At 46.5% G+C, this 24,730-nt stretch overlaps 1 protein-coding gene across 2 annotated transcripts in view; it reads right to left on the bottom strand.

The window, feature by feature from the left end:
- Positions 1–24,263, bottom strand: part of RNASEH2C (ribonuclease H2 subunit C) — a 149,684-nt gene extending 125,421 nt beyond the window's left edge. Inside the window, exon 1 of one of the 2 annotated variants that reach the window (XM_069644818.1) lies at positions 24,162–24,263. In XM_069644818.1, coding sequence (XP_069500919.1) covers positions 24,162–24,188 — 27 coding nt within the window. In that variant the 5' untranslated portion in view covers positions 24,189–24,263. The remainder of the gene's footprint in view (positions 1–24,161) is intronic. The other variant, XM_069644819.1, reaches the window with a different exon arrangement.
- Positions 24,264–24,730: the final 467 nt, after the last annotated feature.

Here is a 24,730-nt window from a genome sequence, read left to right as displayed (position 1 = left end):
CAGGTAAGATTCTGCTGCCAACGATATTCTTGGTTTTTCTGCAGGTCCGGAATTCACCAGGCTCGTGAGAAAGCTGGACACGGTGAGCGTCACGTTGCTAGAAGCAAAGTAACGCGAAGCGTGTTGTCTTGTAGGGTGTGGTTTAAATAGCCACTGTAAAGTAGTCCAGGTAAAGTAGTCCCTAGGCCACCACACCTAAAACACTAGACCGCATAGCTTGGTTCTAGGAATCAAGCTATGTGGATGCCTCCATGTTGGCTGAAAGCCTAAATAAAGTAGTTCAAGCAGATGTCTTTCCTTACTGATGAGCCTGGCCAAAGGCGCCAGGACTGGCCCCAAGAGGGCCCGAGAAGTGGATGCCAGGCCTTATTAGTGATCCGAGCCCTGATTCCACCTGGCCAATGGGCTTGCCAGTGGGGATCAGGGCTGAGGGTCGTGACAGTATCCCTGTCGCACCTGATGGAATAATTGTTAGGGATAGCCAGGGTCAAGGCAGGACCCGAGGCCCCGTGCAGCCACGTTTCGGTGATTGCAAGGAAGTCAAAATGTTCACGGCAGATGAGATCATAGATGTCTAATGCATGAGCAGGGACAGAGCGTGCATTAATGAGTGCACATTTGACTTTAGTGGCAGCGTTGGACTTCTGTGCGGACCGAGCTGTGTCAGCCGGTGGCGCAGTGGTGAGAATCATGCTAGGGTTAGTAATTTTGTCAGTAGAGGTGTTATTCAGGTGATAGGACCAGTGGTGACATCTGGATGCTAGTCTAAGGTTTCTGACTGAGGTAGCACACTGTTGACTAGGTAGGTTGGGAAGGGTCAGTTTGGATGGTCGAGATGGAAGGGGTTTAGAGGCGATTGTGCAAGCCTGCAAAGGGGAGGAGTGAAAACCCACAGAGGGGTAAAATGGGGCTGTGTCAGTAAAGTGTTGTGACTGTAGGGTGAGGTTAAGTTATGGAGAATGGTTTGGCTGCCTGGTAAGTGGTACAGGCGCGAACAGAGCCTGGAATTCCTGATGAAAGTAGGACAAGGTTGGTTAGGGGTGAGTTTCGTGGTGAAGAGTCGTAGCCAGAGAGCCGGTGAGTTTAGATAGGGATTGGGATCTGACATGTTGGGTGGCGGGGGTGGCTCGTGAGGTGCAGTTATGCATGTTGTAGTAGCGGTCGGCGCATAGTGCTGGGCGATAATGGGGCTGAACCATGACCTGGATATGGCCAGTATGAGACCGGTGAGTAGTACGTAAGTGGCGAAGTGTAGGAAGGGCAACTGTATGTGCTTTAGGATACTCTCATAAGATGCACAGTAGTGAAGGTGTGTACCCAAGGTGCAGAGCATTTTAGTGAGAATGGTGCGCTGTGCACTACAGTTGACTTGCTTGGAACATATGCACAAGAAAGGCGATCAGAGGTGGTGCAGTGAATGAGTTATGCGAGTGGATGGTGCAATGTACCACAATAGGGTGCTGAAGCAGCGTATTCTATTAGCGCGAACTAAGTACAAGTGCAAGTGCACGGAATGCTAACAGGCAAAATGGCAATAGACTTTACTAACATCAAGAACAGGCGTCCTAAGAAGGCACAAGGAGGGGCAATGCCTTACTGGTGACTAACCGTGGCAATGTGCACCAGACCTAGAGTGGCTAAGTGTGTAGACAAAGCAAGTAGGTTATACAAGGTACACAACATAGGTGCAGCAGCAGAAAATACTAATTGCACAATCTAGATACAACTACAAGTATGCTAACAGGCAATAAGGCAGTATATTCAAGAAGCGCTATGCGACGGCACACTAAGTGAGCACAAAAGAGGGGCAGTGCCTTACAAGTGAGTGGCAGTGGCTGTGTGCAACAAGTCTACAATGACTAACTGTGCAAGCCTAATAGATAGACAATGCAGGGTACGCAAGTCAAATGCAGTGTATCACTATACAGTTATCAGGCTTTAGAAAAGTTACACAAAATACTGAGCAGACCGTATAAGCAGTACTAAATGGGCGGGTGATACACAAGTTATACGGGAACGATGCAAGAGGGTGGAAAGTCACATGCGGTGCAGGACATGTGTTTAGCACGCCTCAGGGTTCTGGCAATGTTGCGAGCATGGATAGTGGTAAGGCTTGGGGTCAACATGGTGCAGGGTTGCCACTTACCCAGATGAGTGCTTTGCAGACAGTCTCATGCAGTTGGCGCAGCGTTTGTAGCCCCTTGCCCCGACAGCTCACGACAGGCTCAGGACAGGGCTACCTTGTTGGGCAGCCTTAGTGGGCGGGCCGGCGTTCGCCTGCCGGCGTGCATGTGTGGGCTAAATGGAATACACTTAGCCAATCACGATGCGAGCGGCCTGCAGAAGGGCTGCAGTATTACAAACAAAATTTGCGGGCGGCCATCTTGGAAGTTGTCTCTGCCTCGTGGAGGCTAATGGTGGCAGGGAGACTGAAGCAAATTTTGGGCATCAGAGGAGCCTTTTCAGTAAAGCGCTACCTCAATGCAGCCCCCCCCCCCCCCGATTTATAGATGTAGGGCAGCTTCTTGGATCCTCTCGTCGTAGACAGGATTCCACGATGGCAAAGCGACATAGGCACATCACGGGACCATCCCTGGCATCAGCCGCAGTCGGTGACCCTGCTCCAGCAGTGGCAAGGGGCATAGCAGCTCCGAGGTCGGGGTGGGAAGAATGAGTCGAACTAGGGCTAAGGACAGGGCTGTCAGATCCTGCTCGTGTTGCAGTGCCCTGTGCTCCCTGCCTTGCAGCCCTGCTACTCTCCTTTGCCTTCTGTCCTGCTCCTCAGCTTTCTGCACTGCATCCCTGCTGCCCTGTTGCAGTCTATGTTCCTTGTCTGCAGCCCCTCGCTCTCTACCACCTATTATCTTGTTCCCTGCCTGCTGTTCCTTCTTCTTAGCCCATTGTCTGTGTTACCTTGCTTTAGTTTCCAGTCCTTTCGATGTTATCTGTCTTCAGTCCTGACCTTGTTATTCCAGTCCAGATTTTCAGTTACTTGTTACTGGTCTGCAGTTCCAGTCTCCTGTATCATTGCAATTAGATATTTTCTACTTGTTTTTCCTCTTTCTGAACCTCTTACTTTTCCCTAGTTATTTATGTTACTGTTCTTGTCCTAACTTGTGCTTCTGTTATTCCTTTGTTCAGAGTTTGGCTGCTGGGTTTCTCAGCCGGCAATCTCTGCCCCTTCCTGTGCCTCGTTTTACTTGTAGTCTATAGTGAATTTAATGTAACAGTGTGTTTCTGTTCTATCAGAAGGCATCCACTATAGGTTCCAGCTTGACCCATACCAGTTTGTCTCGTGTAGGTACACTCCTTGTTTGTGCCCAAGGGTCCAGACACAGAAGCTACTCTTGCTTCCCCCTTCCACGGGCTTGCAAGGAGTGGTGCCTGTAAAAGTAATTTACACAGAGGCATTGAGCTTCCCTTATATCTGTGAATAATCTCTAGTCCCACCTGTGTATACACCCCTAGTGGTATTCCTCATCGTTTGTCCAGTGCTTGGTTCCCATTCCTTCCTGTTCACCATTGAGGTCTGCCCTTTCTTCCTGTTCTATTGTTCTGAATTACATTGCCTATTCTTCCTTCTTGTTTAGCCTCCTGCTGCATGTGCTTACCTGTCCCCTTACAACAGCACAGCCACCCAAAACCTACCTGGGTGCCCTGCACAACTTCTGACAGGGGGTCCATATTACTGGTTCTCTGGGTGCTCTTTACCTGCCTTTCGTGGAAAAGCTGCACCAGCTGCTGGAGGAATGCTGATTTTGCCAAGAGTCCTGTACTATTTCGCAGGCCTGCCAATGGGGGTTCAGGACCCTGCAAAAACATGTGGGTCATGTATTTGGAACGCAAGAGACCCTGGGTAGCTGTGCAGATGCTAATGTCTCCCAGAAGCAAGGGAGCGCCAAACTTCCACCATTTTCTTGCGGCTCAAATCAGAATGACCCAGGATTGTTTCAGGGGCGATCGTGGAAGGTCTGGTGTCGAATGGACAAGGCGGTGGTGGGCTTACCGATGGATGCAGTGTTGTGGCGACCCAAGAGGGATAGACCTGTAAACATGTACCGTAGCAGGATAGGAGCCCTAGTGGGGGACTCATGGGATGAGCTGGTGTAGAGGGTGAAATTTGCCACATTACCCCTCCCTGCTGACGTCGCTGTTTAGGAATCCACAGGAAAGGGGTGCCTTCAATGGGTGGAAGGTAAACTACATGCCATGATCTCGGGTCAGGACATTAAATCCTTTGCACAGTGCAAGCAGGACTTCGGGCTAGATGAGGGGGGAGAGGTATCGCTACTCTCAACTGAGACACTGGCTTATGAACCCAATGTCAGGGCAGCAGCCAACAGGGATCCAACACCCTTTGAACGGTTCGGAACAATGGACAGGAGCGTTATATGGGATTATAGCAGAAGGGGCAAGGAGCCAGGCCTGGCACAATATGGAGCAGTGGGAGCTGCAGTAGGGCAGCCGCTGGAGGGGGAATTTCGGAATCTGTTATGGTCAGATATCCCCAAGCTAACGCAGGCCATCCAGATTCAGGAGATGTGGGTTAAGATAATGGTCCAATGGCATCTCACCCCAGAAAAACTACATAAATTCTATCCAACTGCGTCAGCACTCTGCTGGAGGGGATGTGGGGAACTGGAATTGTGGAAGCATATCTGGTGGGAATGCCCAGTCATACAGCCTTATTGGGACATGATCCGTGCAGCAATGAATAGTATTTTTGGGAGTCAGATGCCGGATAACATAGGGATGGCCATCCTGGGAATGAGCAGGGTTCTGAAAATATCTACCCTTGAAAGCTCAAAGAAAGACATACGTCATCCTGATAGTGGCAGCAATGCTTGTGGTGGTACACAATTGGAAACAAAAAGCTGTCCCCACAGAACACACATGGGTTAGTAAAATCTGGAATTTTGAGGCACTGGAAAGGGTGACCTATTCTATTCAAGGGGATCACCAAAGGTTTCTCTCAGACTGGGACATTGTCCTGCATTACCTGCAGCGGGACTCCCGGACCACATGGTACCCGAGGAAAATGAGATTGCTGGGGCTGGTGCAAGTACTCTCTCCACTTGGGGAGGGCACCTTCACAGGAAGCTGGGAGAAGATTTGGCTGAAGTTTCTAGGGAGGCGAAGACTATTGGGGGGTGGGGGGTTCTCAAACAGTGCAAGGGCCCATACAATGCCTGGCGAGAGAGCTGGCCACTCAGAAACTTGGGACCGGGAGCCATCTACAGAGTTTATGGACTCGGGTCAGGGGCAGGACTGGGTGAGTTGTTAGTTACATGTACTGTGTCCTTCCCTAGTTCTCTCCACGCCCTCTCCCCCCACACTTGCCACTCCCTTCCTCTTCTCTACTCTCCCTACCTACTCTATGGTGCTCTGTCTCTCCTATCTTTTCTAACTGCTTCTCTATCGACGATCCTGCTCTCCTTACTAAATCTGGTAGGAAGAAGTTTAAAAAAAGGACATCCTGGTCTCCAACCCAGGCCTCCCTGTCGCTGATACCTATACCAGTCCTCCTCCAGGCAAACCCTCACCGACATTCTCTTTGTTGTTCCCTCGCCAGACCTATGGACTCTACATATGGTCTCTGTGCTCTCTCCTTTCTCTTCTTCCATTAATGGTGGCACCCGGTGGGAAGCCCTCCTGGGCTCCTTCCACTCATCTAAGGTCATCATTAAGGTTTACTTTAATGGTACCGTCTTGGTCCAAGGCCCTAAAGCCAACCTCTCTTTGATAGAGGTTTCCCGCGCCTCATCAATTTCCTTTCTTGGTGGCGCTAGAGCACCCAACCAAGATGGCTGCTCCTCTTTGAGCTCCCAATAATCCTGGAAAAACTGCATACTGGGCGAAGATAGACAAATACTAACAACGAAGAGAAGCGTCTGGGGACCCTTTGACTCCAGCAATAGGGCAAAACAATAAGCGAGACCCGCCCACCAACCAGTAATCCGCCCATGGTCGGACAGAGAGCGGAACCCATTGAAGCAGTGACAAGAGCTGCGTGTGGGGGCAGACCTATAAGCCCGCCACACGCCCTGAAGTGACAGCGAGAACCCGAGCGACCCAACTGTGGAGATCCAGAGGGAGCCTGGCCTCCGTTTGCAGCGTCAGAGGGTGCGGTAGTGCCGGAGACACACTCCCGAGCAGTTGGGACCAGGCAAAACAGCACAGCGACTGCTGCCCTCGGTAGTAGCTGGAGACAGCCGGCTCCAGAATCGGCGAACGCTGCCCACCCTGAAGCGCTGCGAGCCTGCGTGTAGCCTCGCGGGCAGAGACATCAAAATATCCGACGGGCAGCTTCTCACAACAGCAGCGGATGCCGACCGCCCTCCGGGCACTCTGGCGGCCCACCATGGATAGAGGGAGCTGGCGTGAAGACAGAGGAGGCCCCCTACTCAGCAGCTTAGCGAAGAGGGTCTGTCTGGGTTGGTCAGCGGGAGAGGCTGACCAAGAAAGAAGCCTGCAGCGGCCGCACAGCACTGCCTGGGAAGGAGACAATGCCAGAGGCGTCCATAGGATGGTGAACGGGCAAGGTAGGGGCCATACACCTGGATCTGCTCTGTCCCTCTGCGCCCTCCCCTGAAAGCAGCTAACTAGACCCCCGCCAGATTGGTGATTAGCCTTGACCCTTGCCCCCCTAGCAGCGAGACACACCCTCAACAGGGGCCCGACTGGAGGGAGCGGGAGGAGCAAGACCCGTAGCAATCTCATGGCAGGGCCCGCCTGGGCTCCCGAGGCAGGTTGTGTCAGCCTTTCACCTGACATCCAAGCCCAGAGCACAGCCCCAAGAGCCAAGTGAATCATAGCCGTGGCTCCGTGGGCATAACAGATAGGTGTGACCCCCCCCCCCCCAACATGCCCCCGGAGGAACGTGGCACGAAGCGAGAGGAGAAAAGATAGCCGATTGCCCCCTGCATTAATGGCAATCCAACGCAACAGGAGGCCAATCCAGGCATTTACAAACTCAGTGGATAGGGGTAGCATGGAGGCACCTGGGAACACGTATCACCAGGCCTAGAGAATCCTGACGACAAAGAGGGAGAGCGGGGCAAAGTGGCCCGGACTGCATCTGCTAATCGTGATAGACAGGAGAGCAGGGGAGGCAGATATAAGCAGCTGGACAGCAGCAACGCAGCGTTGGCGGGTTTGTAAGCCGACCGGCACTGCCTGCCTCCCCACCCCGGGCCGGATGCAAGACAAAAGTTAGGGCCCCCCACCCTCCTACTTTGACCAACAAACTGATTGGGGCTGAGGTGCTAGCTGTCGGGGGCCGGGACCAGCGTGGGGGATGGTGAAGAAAGGACGTGACTGGACCAGATTTCACTGACCGAGGCCAGATAGCACCACAGCCGACCATAAAGCAGCCTAGCACAAAATCCAAAACGACCCGGCAGGAAACTGAACGGCACGATAATTTGGTCCAGCCAAGAGCGAACACAGATCCCTTAGAGTCATAGCCCATGAGCACACCGATACCCACTTGTCCACCCTGAACTATATATGGAGCCAGAGCACCGTTCTTGAGTCACAGGAGGGGATGTACACCCGGGACCCGATGCAGCCTGTCCCAGGGCAAAGCTCTGATCTCAAAGGAGCTACCTGTGAAATATGGGAAAAGTGGACAAACTACGACGAAAGCTCAACTTCGGGGGAGGTGCCACCTCCAAGACACCCAGGACTCATCCTCAAGAAGAGCCTACCAAATCATTGAGTGAGGTAGAAATGTGCTCTGCATGGACACCAGAAGCAGACATCAGGGAGATCCTGTTGGGCCTCAAGGCAGGCATTGTGGGTCTCGACTCAAAGTTGGACGCCCTACTTTTTTTTTTTTAATACATGTTTTATTGGTTATAATACTTTTAAACCTTTAACATTATACCAATTCATCCATAAACACCAACTTAATTCACAAGAATTCCAAGACAATTAATCTCACATTCCTTCTTGTATCAATTTATGATCCTTCAGTGCTAACTATGAGTTAAGGCTGCAATTGTCATTCCTGTTTTTTCAGCCATCATCAGCCCCTACCCCCATTCATCGTCAGAAAGCAAATCATACTGCCCTACGTAATCACCCAAGTGAAACTTGCAGTAATTCCTGGGCAATTTAATATAAAGTGCTTTATAGTCTATTTCCCCCTCATTTTTACAGAGACACCAGAGGGCTTCCTGAGGCTTAATCTGTTTTCTGTACAGCTGGACCTCTTTTGTTGGTAATGGGGGTCATTACGACCCAGGCGGTAAGTACGCCAACTTTACCACCATGGTGTAAACTACGTTTACACCATGGTGGATGGCGGATTTACCGCCCCATTCCAAGGTGAGTGGGGCGGTAAATCCCCATTTCCCATTTTACCCTTCCCCATTCCCATTTTTGCCCCATAGGGCATAATGGGAGTGGGGAAGGCGCTAATTACGCCACCGTAAATTACGGTGGCGTAATTAGCACCAAGGCGGTTTAGCGCCATGGATTTTAACGGCTGCTAAAAGCAGCCGTTAAAATCGGAATCAGGCGTTAAGGGTTAACGACAGCGTTAACCCTTAACACCGGAGTTATAATGAGGCCCAATATGTTTAGTCTGCATCTCATCAATACATCCCGATAGTAGAGCGACGGGAATCTCTTTAAATATTTCGGCAACTGATGAGTTTTTTTCAATTCCCAGATTGAGTAAAAACCATAGTTACTATTGAACTTTAGTTCTAAAGTTTCTATCCAGTCCTTTTTTGGAGGATTTTCTTAACTTTAGCAGTATCGTTCATCAATGTTTCTATTTCAATAGCCCCTCAAAAACACCTTACAGCGATGGCCCCACAGCCTCAGATGCATACTTTTTGGATCTGCTTTGTTATTTAAGATTTCAAATGGAGCCGGTGGAGTGATCATTACACATTTACCAAAGAGGGAGATTATCTTCGACATGATAATTGATGCCAACGATTTGAGACGGAGTTCATGCCTTATCATAAATCCTAGTAATCTCAGGATCTTTTTCCAAAAGTAGGACTCACAAACACCCCAGATCTTCCAGGCGAGATTTAATAATGACTCTGATCCGTAAGCCAGGACAGCCACCTCCTTTTGCTTGTAAAAGATCCATATTGGGCTCATGGAAAATTTCCCATATCTGTTATGGAGTGCACTGCCCACATTTTTCAATTTTACAAGTTTTTCTCTGATCACATTATATTGATCCATTTCATTCAGGTTCTTATTTATCCTGATTCCCAGATAGATTATATAGAGTCAACTTGTTCCAATTTTTGGTTATTAATAGACCAATTGAATGATTTCCTCTTGTTCCTTGCACCTCTCATTGAAGCCAATATCATGATTTTCTATTTCTTTTCATTCGCCTTCATTTCTTTCTCATCAAGATAGGCTTTGAAGGCATCTAGTCATCATTGCAGACCAATTTCAGGATGGTATATGAAGACCAGATCGTCTGCGTACAAGATCCATGGGATTACTCCATCATTCATTTTCGGCGGGAATGCCCGAACGCTCTTGAGATTCTTCCGTATCTGCCATATACAGGGCAAACAGAAATGGAGCCAAGGCGCAGCCTTGTTTTATCCCTCTATATGTTTGAATCTTTGACAGAATTCCTTCATGTGTCAGGCGCAGCGTATTGTAGTAACAGAGTAGAGGGGTTGTATTGCCTCAACTAGATTCTTCAGGCAATTCCACTTCTTAAATTTCATCCACAGGTGTTCCCGACAAACTCCGTCAAACGCTTGTTCAAGGCCTATAAAACCAAAGTAAACCTTGCGTTTGAAGCTAGCGCTCGGTGTTTAAGTAGGTTCAAGAAGATTTAATGAAGTACCTACTCCTGCAATGAAGGCCGTCTGTCTTGGGTCGAATATTCCTGTCGTTGTTGCCCATTTCTTCAAATTTCTTAATAGTAGCGAAGCAAACAGTTTCCCCATCAAATCCAAAAGGGCTATCGGACAGTAATTAAAATAGGGACTATTGATGCTTCTCTCCATGATGCAGGTAAAGTCTTTGTTCTTAATATTTGTGTAAACAATGAGGTAATTAAGTCACTCCAATTTTCCTCATTCTCCTTGAGGGCATAGTTTGAGATACCGTCCGGTTCAGCTGCTTTCAATTTACTAAGATCTTAAATCATTTTTAGAAGGTCATCCCTATCAAAGGTCAGGTTCCATGGTTCTGCATCCTTACTGACCTACTCAGCCTTTTTTGCATTCTTTTCCTTAAATAAGTCTGTAGCGCTCTACCCAGCATTATTCTGATATCTGTGCTATAGTTGTAGATGCTTGAAAGTCATTTACATGATTGAGGATATCCCAGAGATTTCTGGTATTGTTTGTATTAACCGCTAACATTTTTTTCTGCGACCTGTTGGATTCAACTTTCTCTGGTAGCTCGCAGCCATTTCTTATATTTTTGTTTACATTTCCTGATCTTTTCTTGTTTATCCCCACATTCAATTGTCGACAGCACTTTTAGTTCACTTCTGTACTTTTTTCTTTTTTGGACTAAAGTCTTACCATAGGCATGTTTCCTTTCCATTAGGGGTTTCTTATTTCTTCTTATTTCCTTTCTTTATTTCAAATTCTTTAAACAGCTACCTATATTCCACTTCTTCCGGATTTCCCTGCAGGTGGTTGTCATATTTCTTAACAAGCTTAGGTAGCTTTTTGTTTTATCCGTAATCTGTTTAGCCCTCCAGACACCTCCACTTGCTGCATCATCTGTACCCTTGTTTCTTGCACGGGTATTAACATTTTAATTTCCAACAGATCATGATCACTCACTTTTGTTCTTGATCCTCAAAAGACTTAATCCATTGGATTGATTTTTCAGACACGAAGCAATAGTCTAAAACAAGCTCGATGTGCACCCCTGGACCAGGTATCAGCTTGGTCTAGGTCTCAGTTGGTTTGGGCATTTAACATCTTCATGTCCCTGATTTTCATTTCAGTTATCCATCGTAAAGCTCTCCCCTTGAGTTCAGACTCAGTTATCGGGGTCCTGCTTTTTGTTAACAGCTGTATATTTAGGTCACCAAGATCATAATTAACCGATCTTTTCCTTCCAACATTGATTTGTCCACCTTGTTCCTTATGTCTGCCAAATAGGCCTCTGGTTAAGGAATGTTCTCACTCCGATATGTGTTTATTCATAGCAACTTAAATAAGCTATTTTACTAGTGGTTTCCTTAGTTTTAATATTTGCACAAAAGGGGTTAGGGATTTGATGTTCAATTACCTTTAATCCTGCATCAATTTTTATTAAGGTTTTAAAACCAGCATAGGGTCTTCCTTTTTCTCCTTTAGCGGGATTAATATAAACATCATATTTCTCACACAGTGGTTTTTTCCTTACCCATGTTTCCTGTAAACATCGTATTTCATATTGATCAAGATGTCCTCTCCTGAGTATAGATGTTTAAAAACAAAGGTATTCCATGAACCGCAGGTCATTCGCCTCCCATACTCCCTTCTCATTCTACTGCGTTTTAGTTGTTGCAAGAGCTCCTGCCATCCATGACCAATCGTTTTCTTTACCTGGAGCACTCGGTTTTAGCCATTTTACTGGAATTGTCAATAGTAAATCGCAAGGTTTTTGCCAATTCCTCATGTTTTTTCACCTTATATCCTTCTCTCCTGCTTTCGTTATTTTCCCCCGAATTTTATAAAGATCTTCATCTTTTTTTTAATTTTCTTCAAAGCTGGACTTTCTCCTCGTAAATCCATCTTTTTCACAATTCGACCTTATCCTCCTCTTCAGGGACCTAACAGTGTACCCTGACTGTGTATTCCATTCACTGATATCGGTCATTTCATATCCAAAATACGCTAATTCTTTTCTTGCTTCCAGGAGCATTTTTTTATTTTTTGGCATGGTCAGGTGCAGTATTACTAAGTCAGATTTCTACTCGCTCATAAATTTCACCAGATCAGATGATATATTTCTAATTTTCCGGATTTGTCTAAAAACCTTCATGATTTATTCTCTGTTCAGGATTATCTTTTGAAGGCATATGATGTATTCTCCAATCTAACCTTATTGCCACCCCCTTCTCTCAGCGGGTTACTTTGACTTCTTTCCCTTTCTCTCTGTTCATTTCTTTTCTTACTTTTTTGTTCATAAGTTGATTTATTCTTACAGTCATCACTATCCATTCTGGTCTCTTTCTTATATTCCTCGTCAGTATCTCTTCTTAAGTTTTTTAACGATCTATTCTGTGTTGCTATTCTTCCTTTTATGCAGTTATTTCGTTTGTCTTCCAGTGTTCTAAACTTGACAAGCTTATCTTCATTTATTTGTTTTTTCCTGTTTAACTTTTAATTTTGTTTTTTCCCCCTTCTTTATTTAAATTTGTCTTATCCTTTCCCCTTTATGAGGGTATCCTTTACTTTCGGAGTTGCCATAAGATCTCATACTTTTCCCTCAATTTCCTCCCATTCTCCAGAGCTGAGATTTTCCCACTCATCTTCCACCTGATTTTTTTCAATAGCCTCAATCAGGTCACTCAAATCTGCTTTTGATTCAGTGTTGTGTAAATCATATTCATCCATATCGTCCCTTATCACGAAGGCGGCATTAGGTCTATTGATGGTCCCTAGATCCTCTTAGAACCATTTCCCTTCTTGTCTTTTTTTGCACACTGAGTTAGTTCTAGTTTCGGAGGAGTTCTTATATTCCTTAGGAAAGTTCTTGATCCATTTGACTTCTTTTTAGGGGGCTTTCAGTTTTTATTTTTATTTCTTTTTTGATTCTGTACTCAATGGACTTTCTTTTGTCTCTGGTTTTTTCTTATTTCCTGTTTTTGAGGTTTCCTTGGTTAATAAGCCTTTGAAAATGGGAAAATTAATGTTCGCCTCTTCATCTTGGTTTTGAGATTCATGGAAACTTCCTTCATTCCCCCGCTCCTTTTCTTTTACTTCTTTCTTCGTTGGATTGTGGATTGACCCTTCTTTTTCCTCAATTAATATAGCTTCTGGATTTCTGTTTAATACTATATTATCAATATTTTCACTACTAGGAATTGATATTGCAGCGGTCTTGGAGTTTAATTTTGTTGTCTCTTTTAATGTTAATTCTATGGCTTTTCAGTAGATTTTACTTTGAAATTGACAGTCTAAGCTTTTTTAATGGCACTGCCTCATCCACTTCATCTAAAATTGCCTCATCTAAAATTGTCTGCATTAGTTGCGATTTATCGTTCGTTTCTCTTCTGGCCATATTGCAGAAGCGATTTTGCCACGAGTATGTTGATACAGCTTCTTTGTCAAGCCTCACTTCTATTTTCTTAACAATGCATTCCAATACCAGCAGCAGAACGGGGGTCCTTTCATTTCCTGTTTGCAGGTCTTGCAAGGAGGTGTTTAATGTCTTGGGGCCATTGATATAGCTAATGCTGCCATGACCGTATTCTGCATGTGAGCCAGGTTTTCCCCTGCATCACTTTTTTCTTGTTTTGGTAATGAATCCTTTCCTATTACTTTTTTCCATTTGGAATTTCAGTATTTCTCTCACCATTATCAAGTACAGTCCTTACATTTTCCATTTCCTTTTGGCTGTTTACTTCAAGGTGACTAGCTTGTCTTGCAAGGGTTTTGGCATGATCCGCTAATCTCCATTCCTGTCTCTCCTAGTTTTGCGTCCTCTGTTATGCTTTGTCATCTAATGTGGCAATTTTCTCATTGATGAAGGATAGACTTTTACGTTTCTCTCACTATCCTCCCAGTTAAGGCAGGAATATCTTTGATTAGCTTTTCCGCCAATGTCGAATTTGAATACGTGCTACAGTCCAGCTCTTCACTTGTCTCACCTACTTTTTTCCTTACAACTATAGGGTAGAATGGGGAGGGGTCGCTTTTCTTAGATCTTCTCTCGGATTAAATTGTTTTTCATTAGCCCTTAGATTATCAGTGTCAGTAATAGGATTTGGGGCAAAAAAAGAATAGTAAAATGTGGCAAGTGGCCTTTGAACTACACTTCCCAGCACCCTAAGCGGGAGGAATGCTGAATTTATGCCCCGGCCTGCGGCAGCGAGTGTTAGCAGCACCAGCCTCTTGTTTCTCTGAACGGAGGCTTGCTAAGGCAGTTCCCCGGCCGTGAACAGCGATGGCACTGCCAGCTATCGCGCTTCATTTCCACTGTGCCTCTGTGCCGTTACAAGGCACTCAGATAAGTGTCTAATATAATTCCTATCTACTAATCAATGCTAGTATTTATCTCGTACGCACACTATGCTAATGTGAACTTGGGTCTTTGCAGACTGTCTCATGCATATTTTGGGAAAAGTTACAGCATGAACCACTTGGGGCGAGTGTTTCTTATGGGCCCCATGCATTATTGAGCCTATCAACTAGGTTAATAAGCATACATGAAGAAAATCATGGTCACGCTCCTTCGATTCTCATTTTGTGAACATTAAGGGACTACACATGTTCTTCTGAGATTCAGCAACATGTAATCGGTGCTATTGCAGGAAACATTACATGCGAATAGTGCTGCTCTTTTGGGGATGATTACGAAGAGGGCTGTTAAATGTAATGTTATGTGGCTTTATGTTTCTAGTCCTATGGGCCATATGTACTGTTTTTTCATCACAGGGAGCTTCCCTTGTTTGTGTCATACAGATTGATGTCCAACATATGTCTTTCTTTGTGATTTTCATAATTTGTATGTTGGGCGTAATGTGGCATCCTGTTTATACGAGTCAAAATTGTGTTACATGTGCATTTGTGTTTGAACAATGCTGAGGAAGTATCGGATAGGATGTATTGGTTACGTTAAGTTGAAGGTCGGAGACTGAAGCAGGAAATGGCAGGCTTTGGAGGTTAGGTATAGGATTACAGGTTTTGGAGCAGTCTCAGAAGTATATGTTTATATGTATGTGCATAATCTTTCTTCGCTACCTTTCCCTTATCGGTCCACACCCTCTCCCTAACTTCCTTCTTCCCCCCCCATTGGCTGCCATGTGGTTACCTTTGTGGTCAATATCCAGGTGCCCGTGCCAACCTCGGTGGGAGGGTCGAACTATTAAGCTTCTGTGGTTCGGCAGAGGTGGTTGACGCCCCTTCATCCCGTTTACTGTTTTGACAATCGGTAGTAGTCAGCTCACTACCTTTTTTTTGGTTAACCGAGGTCGGATCAGCGCTAAACCGATTCTTTCTTAACTGGCTTTTTTCTGGTTCATTTGGCCCGTGCGTCTTCCAGGTTAGCTCTTCTGAATCGTCCCAATCATCCAAGTCCTCTCTATTTAGGCTCTCCATTTCCTCAATCGAGGCAGCAGTTACGGCAGTCGCAAATCTAGCTTCAAGGTTTTCCCCACTCCACTTCGTCATCTTCTGAACATCAGTCGGAGTTGCGACGGTCTTGCAAGTTTAACTTCTTTGGACTTTCCCTTATTTACTCGTACTGAGGTGTTCAGCATTTCTATTGCTGTCATTACTCAATTTTTAATATCAATTTGAGATGAGGAACAACCGGCAGAAGAGGGACAAAGGGGCGGGCTCAACATAGTCATCTGCCACTGCCTTATCTGTCACCTGTATGGATCCTCCACAGAGGATGTCAATTGGTTCTTCCCCTTGCCCTTTAGGATCTGCTTTTGTCTCGAGCTCCTGTTCAGGGACTGTTTTTCGTGTTCCATTCAAAAGACCATCTATAGGTTCATTTGTGACGAGTGGGACGTTATTTTTTGGGATTTGTATTGCGCCACAATCATTCTCGGCTGTAGCCATGTCACTCTCTAGGGGGCGTGTGAGATCTTTTCCATCACATGGCCCCTCCACCTCGTCTAGCGGGACCACTCCCTCCTTCCCAGTTTCCACCATCTTTTTGCACCTTTTCTCACAGGTTAATTGTTTATGCAATTTGGTTTGCAGGGAGGCAGATTGGGAGTCGCCACTCGCAGAGTCACTCGTCTCCCCCTCTGGCTCAAGTCGGCACTCGCCTGTGCCCCCACTCGCCCCTAACAGGCCCAAGTCACTCACCAGTAGCGGAGTAGTAGGTAAGTCTTCTGATATCTCTTGCCGGGGATAATTACTATTTTCTGTCACACCGCCTCCACCCTCCTTTCCCTGAATTGTTTGCGGTGGCATTTTCAAATTGTCATCGCACGGTGGAGAAGCTGTCCCACCCATTTTCTTGTTCTGGCCGCCTTCGGTAGCTCCATTTTCAGTTTCCCGGCACCAGCTGAGACTTTTACAGATTTAGTCTTCTCAACGTTGTGCAGCGCCTCTCGGTACGAGTAGAATAGATTCTCCTATTTCTCTTTATGTTATGGGGTATCGTGCTCCCGACGCTCACTGACAAACACCGACCAACACCACTTTGCTACCACTTTCGCAGTAGGAAGTGGTTTTATGCAATGTAACGGTGTCCAGCAGCAGGTCCGCTTCCAGGTAATTTAAAGGTGCAGCAGCAGTATAATGTACCAACACCGAACACCACTTTGCTGCCACTTTCGCCCTATCCTCTAAGGTCGATCAGCTACAGAATAGATTTGACAAACATGGCGACCGCCTGGATGAGGTTGAGCAAAGGGTATCCGGGATAGAAGATGGGAATTCCCCTCTCGCAGCCAGAGTGTCAGCACTCAAAGTGCAGGTCAAAATCAGTGTTGGCAAAGAACGAAGACCTGGAGGAAAGGGCGCACTGCAATAACATCCTGCTCGTCGAGATCAGAGAGCGAAACAACCTTCCCAAAATGGAGGACTTTGTGGAAACCCTGTGCAGGGAAATATTTGGGGAGACAGAGCTGTCTCTGCCGTTTGTGGTGGAGAGAGCCCACCGTGTGCCGGCAACCCATCAGTACCGGGTGCAGCCCCCCCGCCCTATCATCACACATCTCCTTAAATACAAAGACCGGGACACGATCCTCCGACTGGCAAGGGAAAAGGGGAACTTCAATACGATGGAGATAAAATTCAGGTGTGCCCGGACTTTTCTGCGGTAGTCTAGGAATCCCGCTGCTCTTTCACCGGAGTGAAGAGGCATTTGAGAGACAGTAACATCCCCTACTCTATGTTGTTCCCAGCAAAACTCTGGATCCAGCATGCAAGAAAAACAGTTCTTCACCTCACCGGAGGCCGTAAGCTCCTTCCTGGACGAGATTGGCGGCCGACCGCGCCGAAACAGAACAAGCCCCCGAAGGGAAGAACATGACAGAGGGGACCCTGGGCTGACAGAATCAGCTCCATAACAACGGGTGAAGACTGGAAGTTTTACAATTAATACATTTGTTAGGGCATTGTTACATAACGCTCGCAGCCCAAATGCACACATTACACAGTTAACAAGGGAGCTTGCGAGATTGGCTGGGCACTAGTGCCCCGTGCTCTGCAATGTTCCAGGGTAATGGGTCAGGGGGGGAGGGAACCACTGACGGGCTAGTTGGGGGTTGCACGTGGGGGAGGGGAGACTAAAGGGATAGTTGGGAGTGGTTCAGAGAAAGTAATAGTTGGGAGTCCGGTTCTTGCCAGCCCATCCCACTGGCTTACCTGATGATTCGAGCAGGCTCTACTCACACTGAGAAACCAATAATGGAGATATTGAGCACCTCACTACATAGTAACAGCAGGGTCCAATGGGGTTTAAGGTAGCAACCTGGAACTTAAGGGGAAGTAACAACCCTGCGAAGATTTGGAGGGTTTCGCAATACCTTAAGAGGCACTGCGTCGATGTGGCGCTGATACAGGAAACACATCTCACTCCACCCTCTGAAGGGAGGTGGGGGTACGCTGGGAGTGCCACAGATACTTCTCTTACTCGTCCTATGCTAGGGGAGTGGCAGACCTGAGGCAAGAGAGTAACATTTTGGCTCAGTTCTGGTACACGGAATGTGCTCGAAGGGACGACCATTTTAGTAAACTAATATGGCTCAAATGTAGATAGTGCTAATGCATTTGATTGGGTCATGACACAACTGGTTGGTCGGATTCCGCACAGTCACGATCATCTGGGGAGGAGATGTGCATACCGCCCTAGATCCCCTGCGGGATAGATCAAGAGCAACCCCAGGTGCAATGACCAAGGCTGGACTCCAGATCCAGGAGATCTGCTCAGCATATAACTTAATAGAAGCCTGGCAAATCCACCACCCAAATCTCTGAGACTTCACTTACCACTCGGGGCCCATGGCTCAAGTTCTAGATTAGACTACCTCCTAGTGTCTCAGGAAGGGGGATTCCACTGGGGGTACAGTCACATATTTAGAACAAATTCAGACCGTAAAATTTGATTCCTAGCATGTGGACACCTAGTCTGTCAATATGGCGAAGGCCAGAAGCCGGGAGCTCTTCTAGCATGGCTGATAGCAGCGGATAGATGCCCATCTTTCGTAGAAAGCATTTCGAACCCAAAGGGGGAAATAGTCCACTCTGAAGAGGACATAGCAGAAGTATTTTGCGCCTTCTATCAGAACCTGTATAGTTCCAGATCCCCAGAACTCTCCAGATCCCTACACGATTACCTCGAAGAAATAGGACTATATTGGGTGGAGGGAGACCTGCGGGCGTCTCTAAATGAACTTCTTACCCTCGACGAAATACTGGAGGTGATCAAGGAACTTCCAGGTTCCACATCACCAGGGCCGATGGCCTCACAGGAGAATTATTTAAGGCACTGGCCCACAACCTGGCACCACTTCTGCTCCTTGTGTACGAAGAAACACTGGAGCAGGGTACACGGCCCCCACGCTGGGTGAAGACCAATGTATTACTACTACATAATCCTGGGAAGCCTCCAGAGGATTGTGCCTCCTACAGGCCAATCTCTTTAATAAATATAGATAACAAAACATTCGCACAAATGCTAGCCAAACGACTACTCCCACTAATGCCTGAATTAGTACTAGCTGGTCAAGCGGGCTTCACTCCCGGACGAAACACATCATTCAGTATTCATCGTTTCTTTGGAATTATCGAAGCCCTAAACCCATTGGCACGTGCAGTAGCACTACTTTTAGACGCGGAAAAGGCATTCTATTCTGTCGAGGGGCCATACATTGTCACAATACTGCGGAAACTGAGACTTGGAACCTATTTCATTAAACTAGTCTCTCTCCTATACACAAACCCAGCCGCCAGAATCATAATAGGGAGAGCGCAATCAACGCAATTTGTAATGGAAAGAGGCACTAGACATGGCTTCCCTCTGTCAGCACCATTTGCCCTCACGATCGAACCACTCGCCGCAGGGCTGAGTGAAAGGCAAATCTAGAGAGAACTCAGCCTGGGACCACACAAGCTCATTATATCACTATATGCTGATTATGTGGCTCTTTTCATTAGTGACCCAGAAACCAATCTAAGACCAGTGATGCGGGAGGTTCTCAGGTTCGGGGATTTCTCGGGTCTCAAAACCAACCACAACAAGTCGGTTGCGTTCCCTCTCAAGAAGGGATCTGGGTCATTCCCAGAGACGAGTCGACCTCCGATGGGTGAGCACTGGGATCCGGTACCTTGGGGTATCACTTTCTAGAGACCACAAGGGACTGTCTTGGGACAACTATGGAAAAGTCACGGAAACACTTTGGGGGGGGGGGCAATAACAGTGGCAACACCTCCCACTTACGCTCCTGGGGCGCATCTCCATAGTTAAAATGATCATATTGCCCAAACTTCTCCATCTGTTCGTCAACGTTCCCCTGCTCCTTCCTGGAGGATTCTTTAGGCACTTGAGGGGTCTGATCTTGGAATTTTTATGGGCCGGGGAACCAGTGAGAGTAGCCCACACAACGTTGATACAACCAATGGCTAAGGGGGGGGTTCTTATTCTCAGCCACTTGCTCACACCCAGAACCCGCCGTAATAACGCAGCCTGCTGCTCGTAGAAGGCCTCTTGTACGAGCAGTAGGCTGCGTTAATATGGCGGGTGCTGGGTGTGAGCAAGTGGCTGAGAAATAATATCATCAGACACTTACACCCAGCACTTGCTGCCGTAATAACACAGCCTGTTGCCTTCTACGAGCAGCAGGCTGCGTTATTACGACGGGTGATGGATGTTAGAGAGCACCTCTAACATCCAGCACCTGCCGTAATCAACGCACCCCGCTGCTCGTAAAAGGCCTCACATTCCATTATGCAGGAAAAGCGATGGCACGCTGCTGCAATACAAATTAAACTAAACTAAAAATTGGGAAACAAACGTATATGGAAAAAGATAAGGTGCCCAGGTGGAATGTTTTGACGTGGAAGATTTGAATCATGCAGGCAGAGAACTATGGGTCCTCGTTCACTCGGAAAAGCAATTATGTCCAATCATCCCCATGGTGATGGGCCCAAGAACAATTTCCGAAACAATTAAAGCAATAAAACGGTTTCCAATGTATGTGTGTGTCACGTGATTCTGTAGAAGTTGCCGATTATAACACTCCATTTATTAGCAGATCTGCAGCCGTGCTTCTTGCCGGCTCAACAAAGTTCTGCACATACCGAAGTAGTACTGTGCCGTCAATGAAAACGTGGAACTACAAAACAAGATCGGACATTTTAAATACTGACATTACCTTGGTAAATAGCGGCGAAAAATCTTTGTATGCAGAAGGGTGCACATAGCGCCTAGTTATGACAGAAATGTGCACACCAGGAGGCACGCCACGCAATACTAGGAGATCAGATGGGAGTGGCCCGCCCAGTCCCGGGTTCCTTCATTGGAATGTGGTGCAGGTGTCGGCCGTTTCCGTTTCCCGGTACTGGGGGGTTTACTAATGCATGACATGGCAAATAAAACGTGCATTAATTTCTTCAATGTGTAGCGCCGTGTGGGAGTTCTTCTATATAGCGCCACAGGGGTCTTTCATGTTTTGCAAGTGGCCTCACATCGGTGATTCCTTCATGTGGCCCCACGTGGGTGTTATGATATGGCACTTTTAACGCGCCTATACACAAGTGTTTCAAGGCGCAATGTTTCGTGCAGCTCTAACTATATAGGTGTTCCACTTAATTATACACATGGGTCTTTCATGGGTACCAAGCTCGGCCACAGGCACATGGGCATTTCCTGAAATGTCACAGGTGCGTTTTAATTTGACCGCTGCATGGGCGTTTTACATGTGGCCTCACATGGATACTTCATGTGGGCCCGGAGATTCAAGAAGCAACCTATGGGGGGCATTGTGTACTGTCAAGTGGCGCTCTTAGGCAGTGTCATGTTGCGCACAATGGGAATTTCTTGTGGCGCCACAGGGCTGTTTCATGAAGGGCAACATGGGTGTTTTCATGCGGCATGACATTTTAGTGTAGGCCCACATAGGAGAATCACGTGCCGCCACACTGGCATTTCCATGTATGTTTTTCACGTGGATTGCTTCAAGCAGAATCACACTGCTGCATTTCCCCACCTATCACAATAACTGCGCTTAAGAGAACATGACACACTCCACTACTAGAAAAATACAGAGAAGAGAAATGCTACGTGGTTCACCTAAGGGTTGTACTGGCAACAGTGCAGGGCAGAGTCATGTAGCTGTCAGGTCAGTGGATTGGTATGAGCCCAATCAAAGTAATCACCTACCAGCCCACTGCATAGACATACTAATTAAGGTGTTGCATGCTTTGTCCTGCAGCCTGCCTTAGAGTCACATAAATTACCTGCCACTGTAAAACGCAGTGGGATCTGTCACCCAAATCTGTAGGCAGTAGGACTGCTTAAAAAGCAGTAGCCGACTGCCTAAATCTGTAGGGTTGGCAAGTATGAGGCTGTGTTATTAATTGTTAAGCGATGGAACACAACCTTTCACCCGTTGACAAAACAGGACGTAGCATCACATAGCATTGTACGAAAAATATTGTTACGCACAGACACTATTGAGTCTTTAATTGATGTCTTGATGTCTTGTTAACAATATGAAGGACGCATCACTGTGCTTCAACACTGACTGCATGACCCAGCCACACATCCTTGAACTGAAAAATGTTTTTAGAGCTTTCTTTCGTCATTCATGCGGCGAACCTTTAAATTTTACAGACATTGCACTGATGTTATACTTCAGAGGTACTTAGAAATAATTTCTGCATTCTTGCTAATTCTACATCTTGGGGTGCAACTAATTCTGATGACATTCAATATTAGTAAAAAATTGCTAATCAAATTAGTTCATTTGCTAATCAAAAAAATGTTAATTTGCAAAATCTGCTAATCAATTTTTGAAAACTAATTTATGCCTTGCTATGTACTGCCCCTTCGCCCCCCCGCACTTTTCCCTTCTCACCTCCAACGCACTTGCGTAATCTCAATGCCACCTGGCCTAGTAAGATTGTGGTCTGTCTTCCCTCTGTTCCCCCTCCCTTGCCGCGTCGCACCTTGAACCACTTGTTTATAGGCGCGTTATAAATGCCATAACACATCATGTGTTGGGATCGATGGGGGGATTACATGTGTTCTTACTGTTGAAAATGCCAATAAAAAGCACCTTTTTTTTAAAAAAAAAGTGCCTTGTTACTGTGCTGCCCTCACCAGTCCAAATCAGCATCCTGTCCCAGCACACACACCCACACACATTCTTTGACTCAACATTCACTCGCTTATTATTCACACACAGCATTCGATCAGTCATTGCATGAGAGGATCAGAAGTGACCTTCCCATATCTGCATGTTCTCATATGTATAGCGAATTACTGTAATGACTCTATCCACATGCAAACTGTCTTGGATAACCCGTCCTCTTCTGTAACCATATAGGACGATGATATCCAATATGCCCTGTGTAACTAAGCTATACAATCCTCTTGCTACTCCTGCGCCTTCTTACCCTTGGGTTATGTGCGCATTATAAATAATAAAAACAAACAAACATTCTATATCCCCTTGCACCTGTTCCAAATAGGCACAAAGAAATGTTTTTTTCCCTGTGCTTTGAAAAGTGCCCCTCTTGAAAATCGGGATTTACTTGAAAATGCCCAGAACACCCTTTCCACCCTCTGCCTTGCACTGTTGCACATTTGGTCGGAGGATAGCTATGGGGCGACGTGCTCGCCTTGGAAGCAAAACAAGTTCGGTCCCTGGGTCTGTGCTTAGAAACCTCTGGGTATGAAGTGCATTATAAATAACTAATCATAGCATATCAAAAGAGCACCTCAATGTGCACAGCTATGATGCACACATTTAATGTCTTTTGTGCACGGTTCACCCCCTTTTTGGCGCATGTAAAGTGAATGAGCATCCCGTCAGTTGCACCAAACATGTTTTGAAAATCATGGCACGATGGTTTATCCCCACTGATCACTTCTTTACGCTGTACGTTCATTTCAGAGAGTGTGGTTCGAGGTGTCAGCAGGGAATTAGGAATGGGAAAGGACACAGGAGAAGGAAAGGGTGCATGGGGTTTTTACTGTTTCTGCAGTCATTAACCCCAGATTTGCTCATGAGTAGGTACTGTGTCAAATACCATTAGCTCCAGAGCAGATACTGTGACTGGAATCGTTAGCCCCAGAGTACGTACTGTGCATGCCATCATTCAGGTATTCTGTCATTTGTAACGGATCAGCAGGTGCTGTATCAAACGTCATTAGTTCCAGGGCAGGTACTGTGTTTGGAATCGGTATCTCAGATCCGCTACTGTGTCTGTAATTATTTGCCCCAGGGCAGGTATTGTCAGATGTAGCTGATGAGCAGGTAAGTGCTGTATCAGAAGTCATTAGCTCCTGAGCAAGTAGTGTGTCTGCACTGATTCGCTCCAGCCAGAGGATGTGATGGGCCTTGCAATTTCACCGTGCCTGCAATTTCCCACAAAAACGTCAATAGACCCAGAGAAAGTACCGGTCTGCAGCCATTGGCCCTGGGGAGTCATTACTTTCAGAGCAGGCACTGGAACTGGATACAGTACACGTCTGCAATCATTAGCCGGCGCAGGTATATACATATATACACACCAGATCACGTTCTGTGTAGCAGCTGCACTTTTGCTAGCATTCCAGAGCCTCAACTGTACCGTAAATGAGATTTGGAGCAGCTACCAACAATAGGCTGCCTGCCCTTCGTAATTTCAAAACCAGATGTTTAGAAAGTCACGTACTTACAATTAATTTCAACATGTGATAAGTACAATACAACGAATTACAGCTTCAGCTGCCGCCTCTTACTTTAACGTGCATTTCCAGAGGTTGCAAAAGGGCTCAGAACGATCTCAGTTAATGGATATTAAAAGAAATATAAAACTCACTACAAGAGCTGGATCGCATGCACTCATCCAATGCTGCCTGGAAATTGAAAAAGGAGCGTTTCGTGAAGGGAGGCCTTATGTTGCTTTCATTATCAATTGAAACACAATTAAAGTCCCTATGAGACTCGATAGCATTGTGTCTCTGTTTAAAAGTTTGCCGACAGTTTCTGAAATGCCTTTAAGGAGTCGTGACGTGTGGGTTGCAATCTGCAGTGGGGCAGCCGGATATCATACAACAGCAGTCCGCTTCTTTCACTGTCCCCCCCCTCTTCCTCTTCAACCCTCTAGTCAGCCTGACCAAGCTTTGCAAGCTGGTGGCTTGATGACCTAATCTACCCTATGTTCCTTTCCCCAGCCATGACTTGCATACTTCCTGGCTCAGTTTGCTCACCCCGTTTGTTTTCTGTAGGCACACCAGGGAATCAATGGGCCATGAACAACACTGGGGAAGGAAGGGAACATCACTGTTGAATGCAGGAATTAAACATTGGGCACGTTATTGTTCAAATGTGCATTTTACACCTAAATACGAAAAAGTAATTTCCAAACAAACTCAAAAGCACTGCTGA

Source organism: Ambystoma mexicanum, chromosome 2p (assembly GCF_040938575.1).
Source record: "Ambystoma mexicanum isolate Mex_15411 chromosome 2p, UKY_AmexF1_1, whole genome shotgun sequence".
NCBI classification, from domain to species: domain Eukaryota; kingdom Metazoa; phylum Chordata; class Amphibia; order Caudata; family Ambystomatidae; genus Ambystoma; species Ambystoma mexicanum.
Note: the sequence above shows the minus strand (reverse complement) of the source record. Positions and strands in the feature narration are given on the sequence as shown.